This window comes from Arvicola amphibius, chromosome 6 (genome assembly GCF_903992535.2).
Source record: "Arvicola amphibius chromosome 6, mArvAmp1.2, whole genome shotgun sequence".
Lineage (NCBI taxonomy): Eukaryota > Metazoa > Chordata > Mammalia > Rodentia > Cricetidae > Arvicola > Arvicola amphibius.
The window spans coordinates 107,862,546-107,875,701 of record NC_052052.2 but is presented as its reverse complement, the minus strand read 5'-3'; the positions used below and the strand labels follow the sequence as shown (position 1 = coordinate 107,875,701).

Sequence of the window (13,156 nt, the reverse complement as noted above, 5' to 3'; positions counted from 1 at the left end):
AGAGTGATGCTCTGAGATCAGCTCCCCTCACTCTGGAGTGGAGTGGAGCACTTGACTGGGGAATCAGTGTTTCAGGAGCTGAATGTGGGGACACGAGAGGGTTTGGAGCTGCTCCGGCTAGACCAGGTTTATTATGTCTCGTTCGTCTGTGTGGGGACACGAGAGGGTTTGGAGTTGCTCCGGCTAGACCAGGTTTATTATGTCTCGTTCATCTGTGTGGGGACATGAGAGGGTTTGGCGCTGCTCCGGCTAGACCAGGTTTATTATGTCTCGTTCGTCTGTTGACTTAGTCTTGTCACTTTTGGTCCCCTTAGCTGTTCTGACATCTTGTCTTTGGTGTTCTTGTCTTACTATCCATGAAGCACCTTTCCTTAGGTGCTTTTAAAGGGGAATGTTACTCATGCTTCTAAGCCCATGTCACCAGGCAGAAGAGCAACTGAGGTTCAGAAAGATGACTGAGTTTGGCAGTGAGGTTATGTTATTTAAGCAGGGTTCACGTTGCCGGAAGTGCTGTTTATGCCTGCTTTCCCGTGGATGCCTGCTCTGTTGACTGCTTAAGATCACGGATAGTACTCTTGTTCCCTCAAGAGCTTGTCCTGGTCTCCTTAGTGTGATGCTACACAAAGAAGACACAGTGCCTTTTTCTCAGAGCAGGGATTCCCAGAAGTGCTTTTGTAAGCTGCAGAGACTGAAGTCTTTTCTTTCCGTTTTTTTTTTTTAAATGAAATGTAATAGGAATATTCTTTTTGGAAATGGTAAGGAGTTGAAATACATCCAAGAAAAAATGAGATAGATTATGATTTAAATTTGGAGGTCTCTAAATCTACTTTTTTCCCCCATTAGGATTCACTACAACATTTTCTATTGCCTATACCTTCAGGAGAATTCCTGTACTCAGGCCACCAAAGTTAAAGAGGAGCCATCTGTCTGGCCAGGGTATGTATGCATTATATGCGGGTGTGTGCTTGGTCTTCTGTTCCTTTTTGAGACAAAGTCTCAGTGTGCAGCCCAGGCTGGTCTTGAATTCCAAAACTCCACACTCCTCCTGCCTCAGCCTCCTGAGTGCTAGGATTGCAGACATGAACCACAATTCTAGTTTACTTCCTTCCTTGGCTTTTTCATGTGTGAGGACAAGAGGCGTTTTGTCTTGATCACTTTATTGAGGCATGATTTGCATTGTGTAAATTTCACCCATTGGGAGTTCGCTGGTTTCTAGTGGATTTATTGAGCTGTACAGTAGCATCTTACTCTAGTTTCAGAACATTCAGCCCACCCCCACCAGGGGAGACAAATTGGGGGTCTACTGTTTTGTATCCAGTTTGCTTGTTTGGTTTTTGGACTGGCCATCCCTTGGGCTTTTTAATTCCTTTCTGTTTTTCTAATTTCTCTTCTGTAATGATTATAGCAAGAAAACATCTATCCAACTAACACATGAACAACAGCTGATTCTGAACCATAAGATGGAGCCTCTTCAGGTGGTAAAAATTATGGCATTTGCAGGTAAGGGAGCTCCTGTCAGGTGCCTGTAGGTTCATGTGGTTGCTTCTGCCTGCTGATCGCTGTGTCCCCTTTCCACCACCTACCGGAGCGTCTGCCCCTGACCTTTTATTGAATTACTTTAGTTAATCCCCAAAGCAGCCAGCCAAGAAGGACTGGTTTTCTCTTACCACTGTTGAGAATATCTACATTGGATTCCTGCTTAGATAGATAGTTCCTAGGCATTGTTTTGTGCAGTCTGTCAGTGAGGTAGGGTGAGTCCCTTACCTGTGTTCTCAGTCAGCAATTCCTTCTGGAGAGGCAGGTCATATTAATCTGCTTAACAGGGTTCAGGAGCTTCCTGGTCTTATAGGATGATGTCTTGAAGGGCCTTTCTTGCTTTTTGTCTCTTGTGCATCTTATCTTAGTTAGAGTATCCTGAAATACCTGGAGAGTCTTGTCTGAACTTTGGCTCACACTGTTTTTGCTATCTGTAATCCTTCCTGCTGCTTTTCGACTTTGATATCCTGCTGGCCACATTTATTAAACACCTGCAGTGGCCTGCCATGGTGCTGGTCCCAGAAGCATTCTGTGAGATTGGTTTGATAGCGTTATTTTATGAAGACATTGAAGTTCAGAGAGACTTAATTTAGTTTAAATAAGCAAGTGGCAGAGCCAGAATCAGTGGGATGCTACCTCTCCAGGATGCCTTCTTTCCCTCTCTTTTCCCCCTACCCCATTTCTCTTTTTTTGTCTATCATGCTGTGTTCACTCTTACCATTTCTGTCTCTTCCTGATGAAAACCTTTTTAGTAATTTGAATCCCGAACATCTGATTACTGAACTCAGTGTAACTGTTTTGCTAATTGATCGTACCTGATTACCATACAGTAAAAGGAGCCAGCACATGCATTATTCTGTAATATGTCTGCTCAGTTCAAGAGCATCCTCAGAGCAGCCCTTTTAGTCTGGGAAGGAGGAGTCATGTTCCCAGTCTTACCTTAGAGGTGAGGCCAGTTTTGTTTCTAGTTCTCGTTCTTCTCTTTCCGACCCTGTGCTAGCTTTATAGTCTCATTTTGTTATCTGGTTTCACCCTGTGTTGGTGTTTATTTCTAACTAGATTATTATCTTTTTTATTATTTCTCTGTGTTTGGCACATAGGTGACCATGTAATAAGTATTCAGTAAATATTTGTTAAATGAAATACGGATTGATTAGCTGGAAAATCGGATGAATGGTAGAAAGGTGGAAGAGGTGCAGCAGAGAGAATCAGAGGGTCCTTGAGTCCCTGTGTACGTTCTTGCTTCAGAGACATGGATAACCCCTAGTGCAGCAACATCTAGCTGTTACTGAGTCCTTGCTTCTGGGGACCCATGTCTTCACAAACTCAAATAATAAGTCAGTGAGGTCAGTGGCTTTCCCTTTCCTGCTTGGCCAGAGTGAAGCTCCCATCCACTTTAACCTTCTATGAGGGAGGGTTCCTGCTTCATTCATAGCATCGCTTTTTATCAATATTGATGCCAGTCTTAAATCAGAGGATGGATAAGCCTGAGAAACACCTGAGTGGGGATCCTGGTGCATGATTTTCCTAGTCAGAGGGTCACATTCTTTCCTTTGGCTTCAACAGGCACTGGGAAAACGTCTACCCTGGTCAAGTATGCTGAGAAGTGGTCTCAGAGCAGGTTTCTGTATGTCACATTCAACAAGAGCATCGCAAAGCAGGCAGAGCTTGTCTTCCCCAGCAATGTCATCTGCAAAACGTTCCACTCCATGGCCTACAGTCACGTCGGGCGAAAGTGAGCATCACCAGGGCTGGCGCCGGTTCAGGTGGCTGCTGTTCTCATGTGACGGTCACTGTGATCATACTCTGCCGCACTAAGGAAGTGTCATGCTGTTCTCTCCGTGTACACACAAGAGACAAAAAGAGCTTGGATAATCATACTTTTACACTATAAAATAATTTGTTTACAAATAACTATCTCACTGAGAATTTGTGTTTCCCTGGAATCGAGGCATTGAAGTTCAGTATGTCACAAATTCTGAAGAGTTTCAGATGCTACTGGGGAGGGTGAATGGGGAAACCCTCATATGCCTGAGGCTTTGTGGACACAAAGGCTTAAGGAACTGTGGGTATCTTATTGGGTAGGGGAGGGACTAGCATCTTCTGTGAACTGGTTTGTACAGCTCTCTGGTTGTCATTTGCGAGTTCATGAAAGTTTAGGGCAAGCTGTTCAGATGTGGTTTTGTGTCTGATACCTGGAATTACCTTGTTGGTAGTGAGAATTGGGGATACGGTAAATACACAGTGCCTGTGAAGGCCAATCTATTCACTGTGGTGTGTGTTACAGGTACCAGCTAAAGAAGAAATTGAATCTCTTCAAGTTAACGCCCTTCATGGTTAACTCCGTCCTTGCTGAAGGGAAAGGTGGATTCATAAGGGCCAAGTTAGTGTGTAAGACTTTAGAAAACTTCTTTGCGTCAGCTGATGAAGAGCTGACTATCGATCACGTGCCCATATGGTGCAAGAATAGCCAAGGACAGAGAGTCATGGTTGAGCAGAGTGAGAAACTGGTAAGTCTCCAGTGTGTTCAGAATGAGGAACATGGTATGATCTTTGTCATTTTCTCAGAACCACTTCTAGAAGTTGAAAATGGACAGGCGAAACGAATGCCTGTCATGACAGCTGGGAACCACGTGCGTCTTCTCCTCTAGGGAGCGCTCACAGGCATCCCCTTAGCTGTCATAGTAGTCCTACTGGGTTGTTTTTTTTTTTTTTTTTTTTTTTTTTTTTTTTTTTTTTTTGGTTTTTCGAGACAGGGTTTCTCTGTAGCTTTGGAGCCTGTCCTGGGTTTTTGATTGTCTCTGTTTTCTTTCGGGAGCATGAAGGGTCTCTGTGATTCTCAAGATTCTCCTGCGTCAGCTTCCCTAGTGCTAGGATCACAGGAAAGTGTGTTTTATTACCTGCCACGGTTTTCCTGTGTCCAGTATACTAGGTAAGAACAGATGCAGAAGGACTTCCCCATAGTTTGTAAGAGCTCAGCTCTTATTCAGTCATTGGGAATCTCCTTTTCACCCTTCCTTCCTTCCTTCCTTCCTTCCTTCCTTCCTTCCTTCCTTTCTTTCCTTTCGTTTGTTATGGCTGTACACACATTTTGCTTGTAAAAAAGCTGTTCCCTAGTAGATTTTTAAAAATTGTCAAATAGTGAGTCTACAAAAACAGTTGGCTCTTTGGTTCATCAGCTGTTGAGGTCTTTGATCTTTGCTCTGCTGTGGCCCCTGTTTGTACCCTCTTAAGTACTTGATATCTCAATGTTAAAACTCTTTGGAGCCCTGAAAGAGTGGGCCCCGCTATGTTCTGGGGTGCTGTCTTTGCTCCCACTGCACTGTGTGGAAGCAGAAGTGTGATTTCAAGGTACTGTCTCTTCCAGGGTCTTAAACTTTGGGTTCCTGTGTCACTTACTTTTTAGAATGGTGTCCATGAAGCAAGCCGCCTTTGGGACAACATGCGGAAGCTGGGGGAATGCAAAGAAGAGGCATACCAAATGACACATGATGGTAGGCAGCTTTCCTAGTATGGCTGTCCATTAGATGGAGCTGCTTTGCTTATGACTTGTGACTCTTGGTTCCTACTCTCTTCTAGGCTATTTGAAACTCTGGCAGCTGAGCAAGCCTTTGCTTGCCTCTTTTGACGCCATCTTTGTGGATGAGGCCCAGGACTGTACCCCAGGTGATAAACTATTCAGGACATCAGTAGGACATATGTATCTCAAATACCTAGAAACAGCACCATGATTATGTAAGAGGACACATACATGGAATAAGTTGGTTGTTCTTATTTGTATTAAAGAAGAGGAGCAAATTATTCTTAGTCTTTCAGAAATTAGACTTACGAATTCCATAGTTGTCTGTTTCCCACACCTGAAGTAGATTTGTCTTCCTTTATATGTTTTACTGAAGTTGTCCCTAAGATGCTGAGTGACTACATCCTCAGCATATAGGGACCTAGCCTCATGCTGAGTGAGAAAAGGTAGTTGAGTTAGAGTGAAATTTTGTGTTGCATGACTAGAAGAAAAGAGACAGTATTAAAAAATTGACTTTCTAGGTAATTTGGAATAATTTTAGAATAGAAAATTACATTTGTCTATATATTTTCTTATAATCAATTCACCCAGGACTAAAAATAATCTACGTTCCTCTTACCAGATACTATGCCCAAGATTAAATCGAGCCCTTTTATGGAATGCCTGCCCTGTAGGGAAAGAAAGTTTTGTTGTTTGTCTTGGGCTGGTTTAGTTTTGGTTTGTTTTCTTTCTTAAATATGGCTTCTTTGTGCTGTGTGGATTGTTGCCCTTCAGATTTCTCACTTTTCCCCTTGCTGGTTGCAGCTATCATGAACATAGTTCTGTCTCAGCCATGTGGGAAGATCTTTGTGGGGGACCCCCACCAACAGATCTATACCTTCCGAGGTGCGGTGAACGCTCTGTTCACAGTCCCCCACACCCACGTCTTTTATCTCACACAGGTAAGAGCTTGTACTTGTCCCCAGGCCCTAGCCATATAAGCAAGCAGTTTGCTTTCCCTCTTAGTTTTTTTTTTTTTTTTTAATGTACCAGCACTGTGGAAGGGATATTTTATTTTCCACAAATAACAAACCAGTTTATTCTTAAAGATAAAGTTCATGGTTCATTCATATTTCTTTAGTTTTTGCTGCTTTAGAATTGTACATTATGGACAGTCACGCCTGCTTCTAGTTTTCTTTGAAATGACATCTTATCAGACTTAACCTTAGTTTGATGACATTGATAGTTTTCAGAAGTACTGCTCAAGTAGTTTTAGTATGACTGTGTGCTGAAACTTCTCAGGTGCCTTTTCTCAAGGTTAGACAGGGTTATGGTTTTGGAAGTATCACAGGGTTGAAGTGCCATCTCTCTCATGGTTTCAAGGGTATATATTATCAATATGGGATGTGACTATTGATGCTAACTTGGATGCACTCAGGTTCCTCTGCTGCAAAGGCTCACACAGGAGTGAGTGTTGGAGCATCTGTATCAATTATCTGGAGTTATGTAAAAGAGATTCGGTTGTTTTCCTCTTCCATTACAGGATAGCATAAGGCTGAGAGTTTTTTTGTTTTGTTTTGAGTCATGTATGAATGCCTATTTTACAAATAATTTGATCATGATTATCTCTGAATAGTTTTATAGCAAGAAAGTCCTGTTGAAAGTTGTGTTTTGCTGTTATTGGTTGCAGCTATATGACATAATTCATGATGTATATATAGACATAGTTCATGAAATAGACAACGTGATTACTATTTGCCAAAGTGTGCCTTGTTTTATTTTATTATGGATGCATGGGGAAAGACAATGAATAACAGAAGTTTGGGAAGACTGGAATCTTTCCAGCAGATGTGGTCAAGAAAATAGGGTCTTGGGCCGAGTGTTGAAGGATAGGAACCTATTTAGGAAGGTAAAAAGGTGGTAGGAACAGCGTGGGCCAAGGCAGAGGCATATGGAGATTGTTCATGTTGGCTTTTGTTTTTTCAGAGGAGAACTCACTGTTCATTTAGCTCAAGCTGGCCTTGACCTCACTCACTGTCCTCTAGCCTTAACCTCTTGATTTCTAGCGATTATGGTCATACACCACCACACCTGAGTTTTTTCTTTTCTTTTCTCTCTGTGGTATTGGGGATTAAAACCAAGGCCTGTGCTTGTCAAGCTCTCTATGAGTGTTCTATATCCCAGTCCTAAAAATGCTCATATAACAGAGTCAATAAGTTGATGTTGAAAAATGTCTTAGAGCCAAGGGCAAAACCCCTGCCCTCTTTTCACCTTTGTGTAATTTAAACTACACAAGATGGGACTTGAGAAAGGGTGAGGGGAGATTTGCTTGGAAGAAGTTTACAGTTGGTGGACAGTTGCAGAGACGAGCTGTCCAGAGAGTGGAGGATCCTGGGAGGGGAGCGTTTCTTTCTCTGTATGTCTTATGCTTCTCTTTTCATAGCAAGAGAACAGCTCAGTTAAAGTGTTTAGGAAAGATTACTCTGGCGGAGGGCACAGAGCTGTTTGAGTGTGAGATATGAAGTAACGGGCCAAATAGGTGAGAATGAGGGCCGAGTGAAGCTGGAGACGGTGGTAAGAAAAGAAGTGTGATTGTGTGTGGGGAACACTCTGGGGTCATTTCAGGGTCTCAGGGCAGAAAATGGCATTATTGGAGCTGGAAAAGATGGCTCAGAGGTTAAGAGTGCTTAGTGCTCTTGCAGAGAACCCCAGTTCAGTTCCTCGCACCCATGTTAGGCCACAACCACCCATACCACCAGCTCTAGAAGGATCTAGAAGGATCTTTTGCCTTTGACTTCTGTGGACAACACTGAGTTAACATACACATACCCACACACAGATACCCAAACATACACCTAATTAAAAATGATAAATCTTTAAAAGGAGAAAGTGCTGTTGTTTATAGAAACAGTAATTTTTCAATCATTGGACTCCTTTTTGTGTCTAAGTGATTTTACTTAGTGAAGTTGCATGTCCTCCTTCCTATGTAGGGTGAGTCAGGCCTTGGTGGTGACAGACGAGAGCTCACATCTCTGAGCAGGTTGCTAACTGCATTTGCTGTATTCTTTCTACAACAGAGTTTTAGATTTGGTGTGGAAATAGCTTATGTGGGAGCTACCATCTTGGATGTCTGCAAGAGAGTCAGGAAAAAGACACTGGTTGGAGGGAACCACCAGAGTAAGGCTTTCTGGTTTTTATCTTGCTTTGTTTTTAACCAGATTAGTTGTGTTCTACGTGTTGATTTGCATGGAGTCTGCACTTTCTCCTTCAGGTGGCATCAGAGGTGACGTAAAGGGACAAGTGGCTCTGCTGTCCAGGACCAATGCCAATGTGTTTGATGAGGCTGTGCGGGTCACAGAAGGAGAGTCACCGTCAAGGATACATTTGATTGGGGTAAGAGTAAATTGTTGACTGCTTCATGCATAGAAACAGGTCAGACCCAGGAAAGCACTAGCGTCCTTAGGACCTTGTGCAGGAAAGCCTTGGGTTTTGGATTCTCCCTGGGCCTCACTGTGACCGGACACTCTGTGCTAGTGAAGCCATCCTGTGCAGTCAGCCCCAGTCAGTGAATGAGCACTCTTCTTACATTTGACTGTGATGTAAGGCTCTTGGCTCCTGGGTTTGACTGCATGTTGACATTAGTAGAAGCACAGTTAAGCTGATGACATCGGGTAGCACCCGGTTTCCTGAAAGAAGGTAGAAAGAACGGAACACCTGGGCTCTCACTCTGGCTCTGTCACTAACGTGTGGCTGGGGGCAAGTCACCACTTGTGTGTCTCATTCACCCAAGGATGCAGCAGTGCCGTTTGCCTGTTTCTTGGGCAGAGGAAATGAAATGACGTGTTTGTGGAAGTTATATGAATAAAGGGCATTTATGGAAAAATATTTTTAAGGGCCTACTATGTGTTGGGCAGTCAGTAAAATATTAAATCATAAAATATTTCTTTCGTTTAAAATAAATATTATATAGAAATTTTGGCACCAAAAGGGAAAAATGACATATAACTCTAGTATTTCCTAGAAGTCTCATTTTTGCTGATTATTTTTGTCTTTGTCTTTATAAATGCACATTTTTACATAATTACTATTAATGGTCTACATAAAAGTACTGTTATTTTCACTCAACATATCAACAGTTTATTTGATCATTATATTGCTGTCTCTAATATTTCATCTAGTACTTATAACCATTTTCATTATTGAAAGAAGATAGTAATTTTGTAATGTCATTGGATATGAAGTGTCTTGTTCTTACTCTTCTATGTTCACTTCTACCTATGACATGTGTTACGGTGCTAAATCATACACTTGGTGGAAGTGTACACAGCCAGTGTTATGGTCGTGACCGTCACCAAAGGATGAGAACTTGTTAGAGGTGGAGTCCTTGTCACGGCTGTCTCCTGTGCTAGGCCTGATTCCGTACGAATGCTGGAGTCACAGACAGTACCCGTCAGGCACTTCTAAGATAGAAAAGGGCCAAACCCATGGCACAGTCAGGGCCTTTCCACCAAGAGCTGGTTCTGGATTACAGAATAACTGGACCAGGAGACACCTCTAGTTGTTCCATAAGGAACCGTGGTGAGCGTGTTGCTTGCCAGCTGTGTTTAGTTGTCATTTGTGATCGTGTTTTGCCATTGCGTATTTATGGAAGGCACACTGAACGTGCCTTCTTATCGAGGACAAAGCAGTGTGCGCTTGGGGCTTTCCTTTCTAAAGCGTAGGTAGATTTGAGGCAGTAGCTCAATGCTTTCTGTTTCCTGTGTGTGTGTGTGTGTGTGTGTGTGTGTGTGTGTGTGTGTGTGTGTGTGTGTGCTTTGGCAATATTTGTGATCTGTTTCTAAGAACCATCTCCTTTCAAAATTCCATCTCTGGATTTGTTTTGTTTTGATAAAAAAGCAAAACAAAACAAAAATTTCACTGAAAATTTTTCAGGGAATTAAATCATTTGGATTGGACAGAATCATTGACATTTGGACCCTTCTTCAGCCAGAGGAAGAACGGAGGAAACGTGAGTACAGGCCTGGCTTTGGAGTGTGGAAACCAGCACTCAGCTGGGTTGGGAAGGGGGGCTGGTCCTGAGTCAGGGTTCTTTTTGTTTGTTTGGTTTTGTTTTGATTTTTTTGAGACAGGGTTTCTCTGTAGCTTTGGAACCTGTCCTGGAACTCGCTCTGTAGACCAGGCTGGTCTCAGACTCGCAGAGATCCGTCTGTCTATGCCTCCCAAGTACTGGATTGAAAGCATGTACCACCACTGCCTGGAGCCAGGATTCTTATTCTTCCTCTGAGGAACTAGGTTGGCTCTTCTCCCTAGAGGGGGGATATCTGGGGCCTGTTTTCAGAACTGCTGGCAGGTTTTTCCAGGTCCTTCTCAGTAGTCTCAGTAATTGCCAGTGTTGGTGCTGTAAGCCACCTTCTCCTGTATTCTTCTGCCGGGTGGGCAGCTATACACCATTGCTTCTCTGGACCGCAGATTAAAGCCTCTAGTGTTTCTGTGGTACTTTTTCTCCTTGATCATATTATTTCAAATGTCTGAAGGAGATGAGGTTCTTGAGCATCTTGTAATGCTCAAGTTGGAGACTGTGAGGCCACTGTACTGACTTGCCCAGGGACACACAGTGAGTTAGTGACCCAGTCAGGACTGCTGCCCTGAGTCTGCCAGCTCTAAGCCCATCCACTGCTGTGCTGTTGGTTAGACACATACAGCTGCTGCTGTGTTGGACAGTCTCTCTCATTTTCACCTGGGTATGTCTCTTCCTTAGGCAACCTCATCATTAAGGACAGGTTCATCAGAAGATGGGTGCACAAAGAAGGCTTTAGTGGCTTCAAGAGGTACGTGACTGCTGCTGAGGACAAGGAGCTGGAAGCAAAGATTGCAGTAGTTGAAAAATACAATATCAGGATTCCGGAACTAGTAGAAAGGATAGAGAGATGCCACATAGAAGATCTGGACTTTGCAGGTAAGGAAAGCAGCTGTTGCCTTCCCTTCAAGAGGAGGAGCGGATGGTCTCTTGAAGTACCTCTGCGTCTGTGGCTACCAGTGACTGTGCTCATTAAGACAGAAGGGGAGGGGGCCTGGTGTGGATCCCAGCACCATGTTAAATAGTAAAGGAATATGGAAGCAGCTGTTTCCCCACAGGATCTCTTTATTTCTGTTCCACTTTCAATCCACTGGAATAGGATTTTCTAGACCTAGCTCTGCCATGTGTAACTTTGGGTAAGCTGCAAAACTGCCTTCTGGGCCCTGTCCCTCTATGTCTAAAGTGAGTGTGGGACGTGGTCAGAGTCTCTTTGGCCTCTTGGATGGGCTCCTTTGAGGTATTGACTGGTTGTTTTACTTTCTCGCCCTTATTTCTACCTGCACCCTTTCCCCATGCAGGGGTACACCTGCAAGGATGCTTTGTTTCTTTCCCTGTGGGGTCCCCATCTAACTTGCTACATTTCTGTTCTAGAGTACATTCTGGGCACTGTGCACAAGGCCAAAGGCTTAGAGTTTGACACTGTGCATGTTTTGGATGATTTCGTGAAAGTGCCTTGTGCCAGGCATAATCTTGCCCAGCTTCCTCACTTCAGAGTTGGTAAGGACACTGGGTTGGGACACAGAAGCTCTTGGGGTCCCTGTTTTATAGCTGGAGTTGACTCCTTTGGTTTGGATGGGATAGGATAACCTCCCGTTCTAGAAGAAAAAGTCACACCTAGGCCTACACTTCTGATTCTCTGGTTTTAGGGAAGCCAGGCTTCCACGGGTCTTTCTCAGGTGGCTGATAGGATATTGCATCATGATGTCCCCGAGAACAGAACTCCCCATCAGCTTTGGGCTTTGCATCATCAGACACAAATGATATGTCTCAGCCTCATGCAACTTCCAAACATCAGTGTACTTACTCAGCAAGGGAAACATGCTATTTGTAGTGCTAGAGGTTGAAAAGAGAGTTCTGCATGTTCCGGTGCTGGATCCCATCCCCAACATGTCTGTCCATTGCCGCTTCATCAGGGGTTCTCCAGGATCATTGTTAAAGTCTGCCCATTAGTGCTTTTGTTTTGACTTTAAATCTCAGAATAAAAGCTTAGGAAATGTTGCTTCTGGGGAAAGAAAGGTGGTTCTGGAAGGAGAGGAAAGGAGGTGCAGCCTCTGGGAGTGACTGCGCTAATAAGGGGGCTCAAGGCCGTAAAGGTGGCGGCAGTGCAGTGAAGGTCAGACACATTCTGTGTGAAAACCCTGACAGAAAGCCATGGGAAAGTTAAAGTCTGGAATGAGTTCAGAAACGTGACCACACAATACAGAAAAGCCAGGCAGGGGTGACCTGGGTTGGATGAGCAGAGGGTCGTCCATGATAGGACCATTTCAAGAAGCAGCATTTGCCTCACCTATACGTGGGATGAGTAAGCCTGTTTTTACAGACCTACCAGTTAGAACAGAATCTGGGTATCATATTATTATGGTTGAAGAGAGAAAAATAAAATCACATGAGAGACTGAAAAAAATCTCAGAATTAAAGCATTGAAGTTTCCAACCCAAATAAGTTCTTTTAATACTTAATTTTACACATTGCATAGCCCATCCATTCAGATTGTACGTACGACTCACTGGCTGCCAGTCTATTTGTAGACTGCTAGGTATTGATTGAGCCTGCAAGATGATGGTAGATGTGAGGTGGGCTTAGAAATGTGTCATCTTCATAAAGCAAGGGAAACCAGCCCGCAATTCACAGTTTCAGAGAACCTAGACAACAAAGAGGACCCTAAGAGAGCCATACATGGATCTAATCTACATGGGTAGTAGAAAAAGACAACATCTCCTGAGTAGATTGGGAGTGTGGGGAATCATAGGAGAAGGTAGAAGGGGAGGAGAGAAAGAAGGGTAACAGAGAAAAATATATAGCTCAATAACAGCAATTTTTAAAAAGTCAGAAAAAAAGAGAAAGAAGTGTGTCATCTTCCTTGTGATGATGTGAGGCAGTTCCAGATTAGAGTGGGCTAATCCAGATAGACACTGTAGGAAACTGGGAGGAGCACAGGCCTTGGTTCATATCTGCCTCTTAATTAGTGGTAGGCTCATTTGTGAATGAGGTATCCTCTGTACACCACAGTCTTACTGTCTGCCTCACTGACCAAAAAAAAAAAA

General features: G+C 43.5%; 1 protein-coding gene across 8 annotated transcripts in view; it reads left to right on the top strand.

The window, feature by feature from the left end:
• Fbh1 (F-box DNA helicase 1) overlaps positions 1-13,156 on the top strand; it is a 40,796-nt gene that overhangs the window by 21,231 nt on the left and 6,409 nt on the right. For all 8 annotated transcript variants that reach the window (XM_038332391.2, XM_038332385.2, XM_038332384.2 and 5 more), the window contains 12 exons: positions 844-936; positions 1,406-1,500; positions 3,103-3,271; positions 3,824-4,046; positions 4,943-5,030; positions 5,116-5,202; positions 5,861-5,997; positions 8,113-8,212; positions 8,307-8,428; positions 9,968-10,043; positions 10,794-10,991; positions 11,484-11,609. In XM_038332391.2, coding sequence (XP_038188319.1) covers positions 844-936; positions 1,406-1,500; positions 3,103-3,271; positions 3,824-4,046; positions 4,943-5,030; positions 5,116-5,202; positions 5,861-5,997; positions 8,113-8,212; positions 8,307-8,428; positions 9,968-10,043; positions 10,794-10,991; positions 11,484-11,609 — 1,514 coding nt within the window. The remainder of the gene's footprint in view (positions 1-843; positions 937-1,405; positions 1,501-3,102; positions 3,272-3,823; positions 4,047-4,942; positions 5,031-5,115; positions 5,203-5,860; positions 5,998-8,112; positions 8,213-8,306; positions 8,429-9,967; positions 10,044-10,793; positions 10,992-11,483; positions 11,610-13,156) is intronic.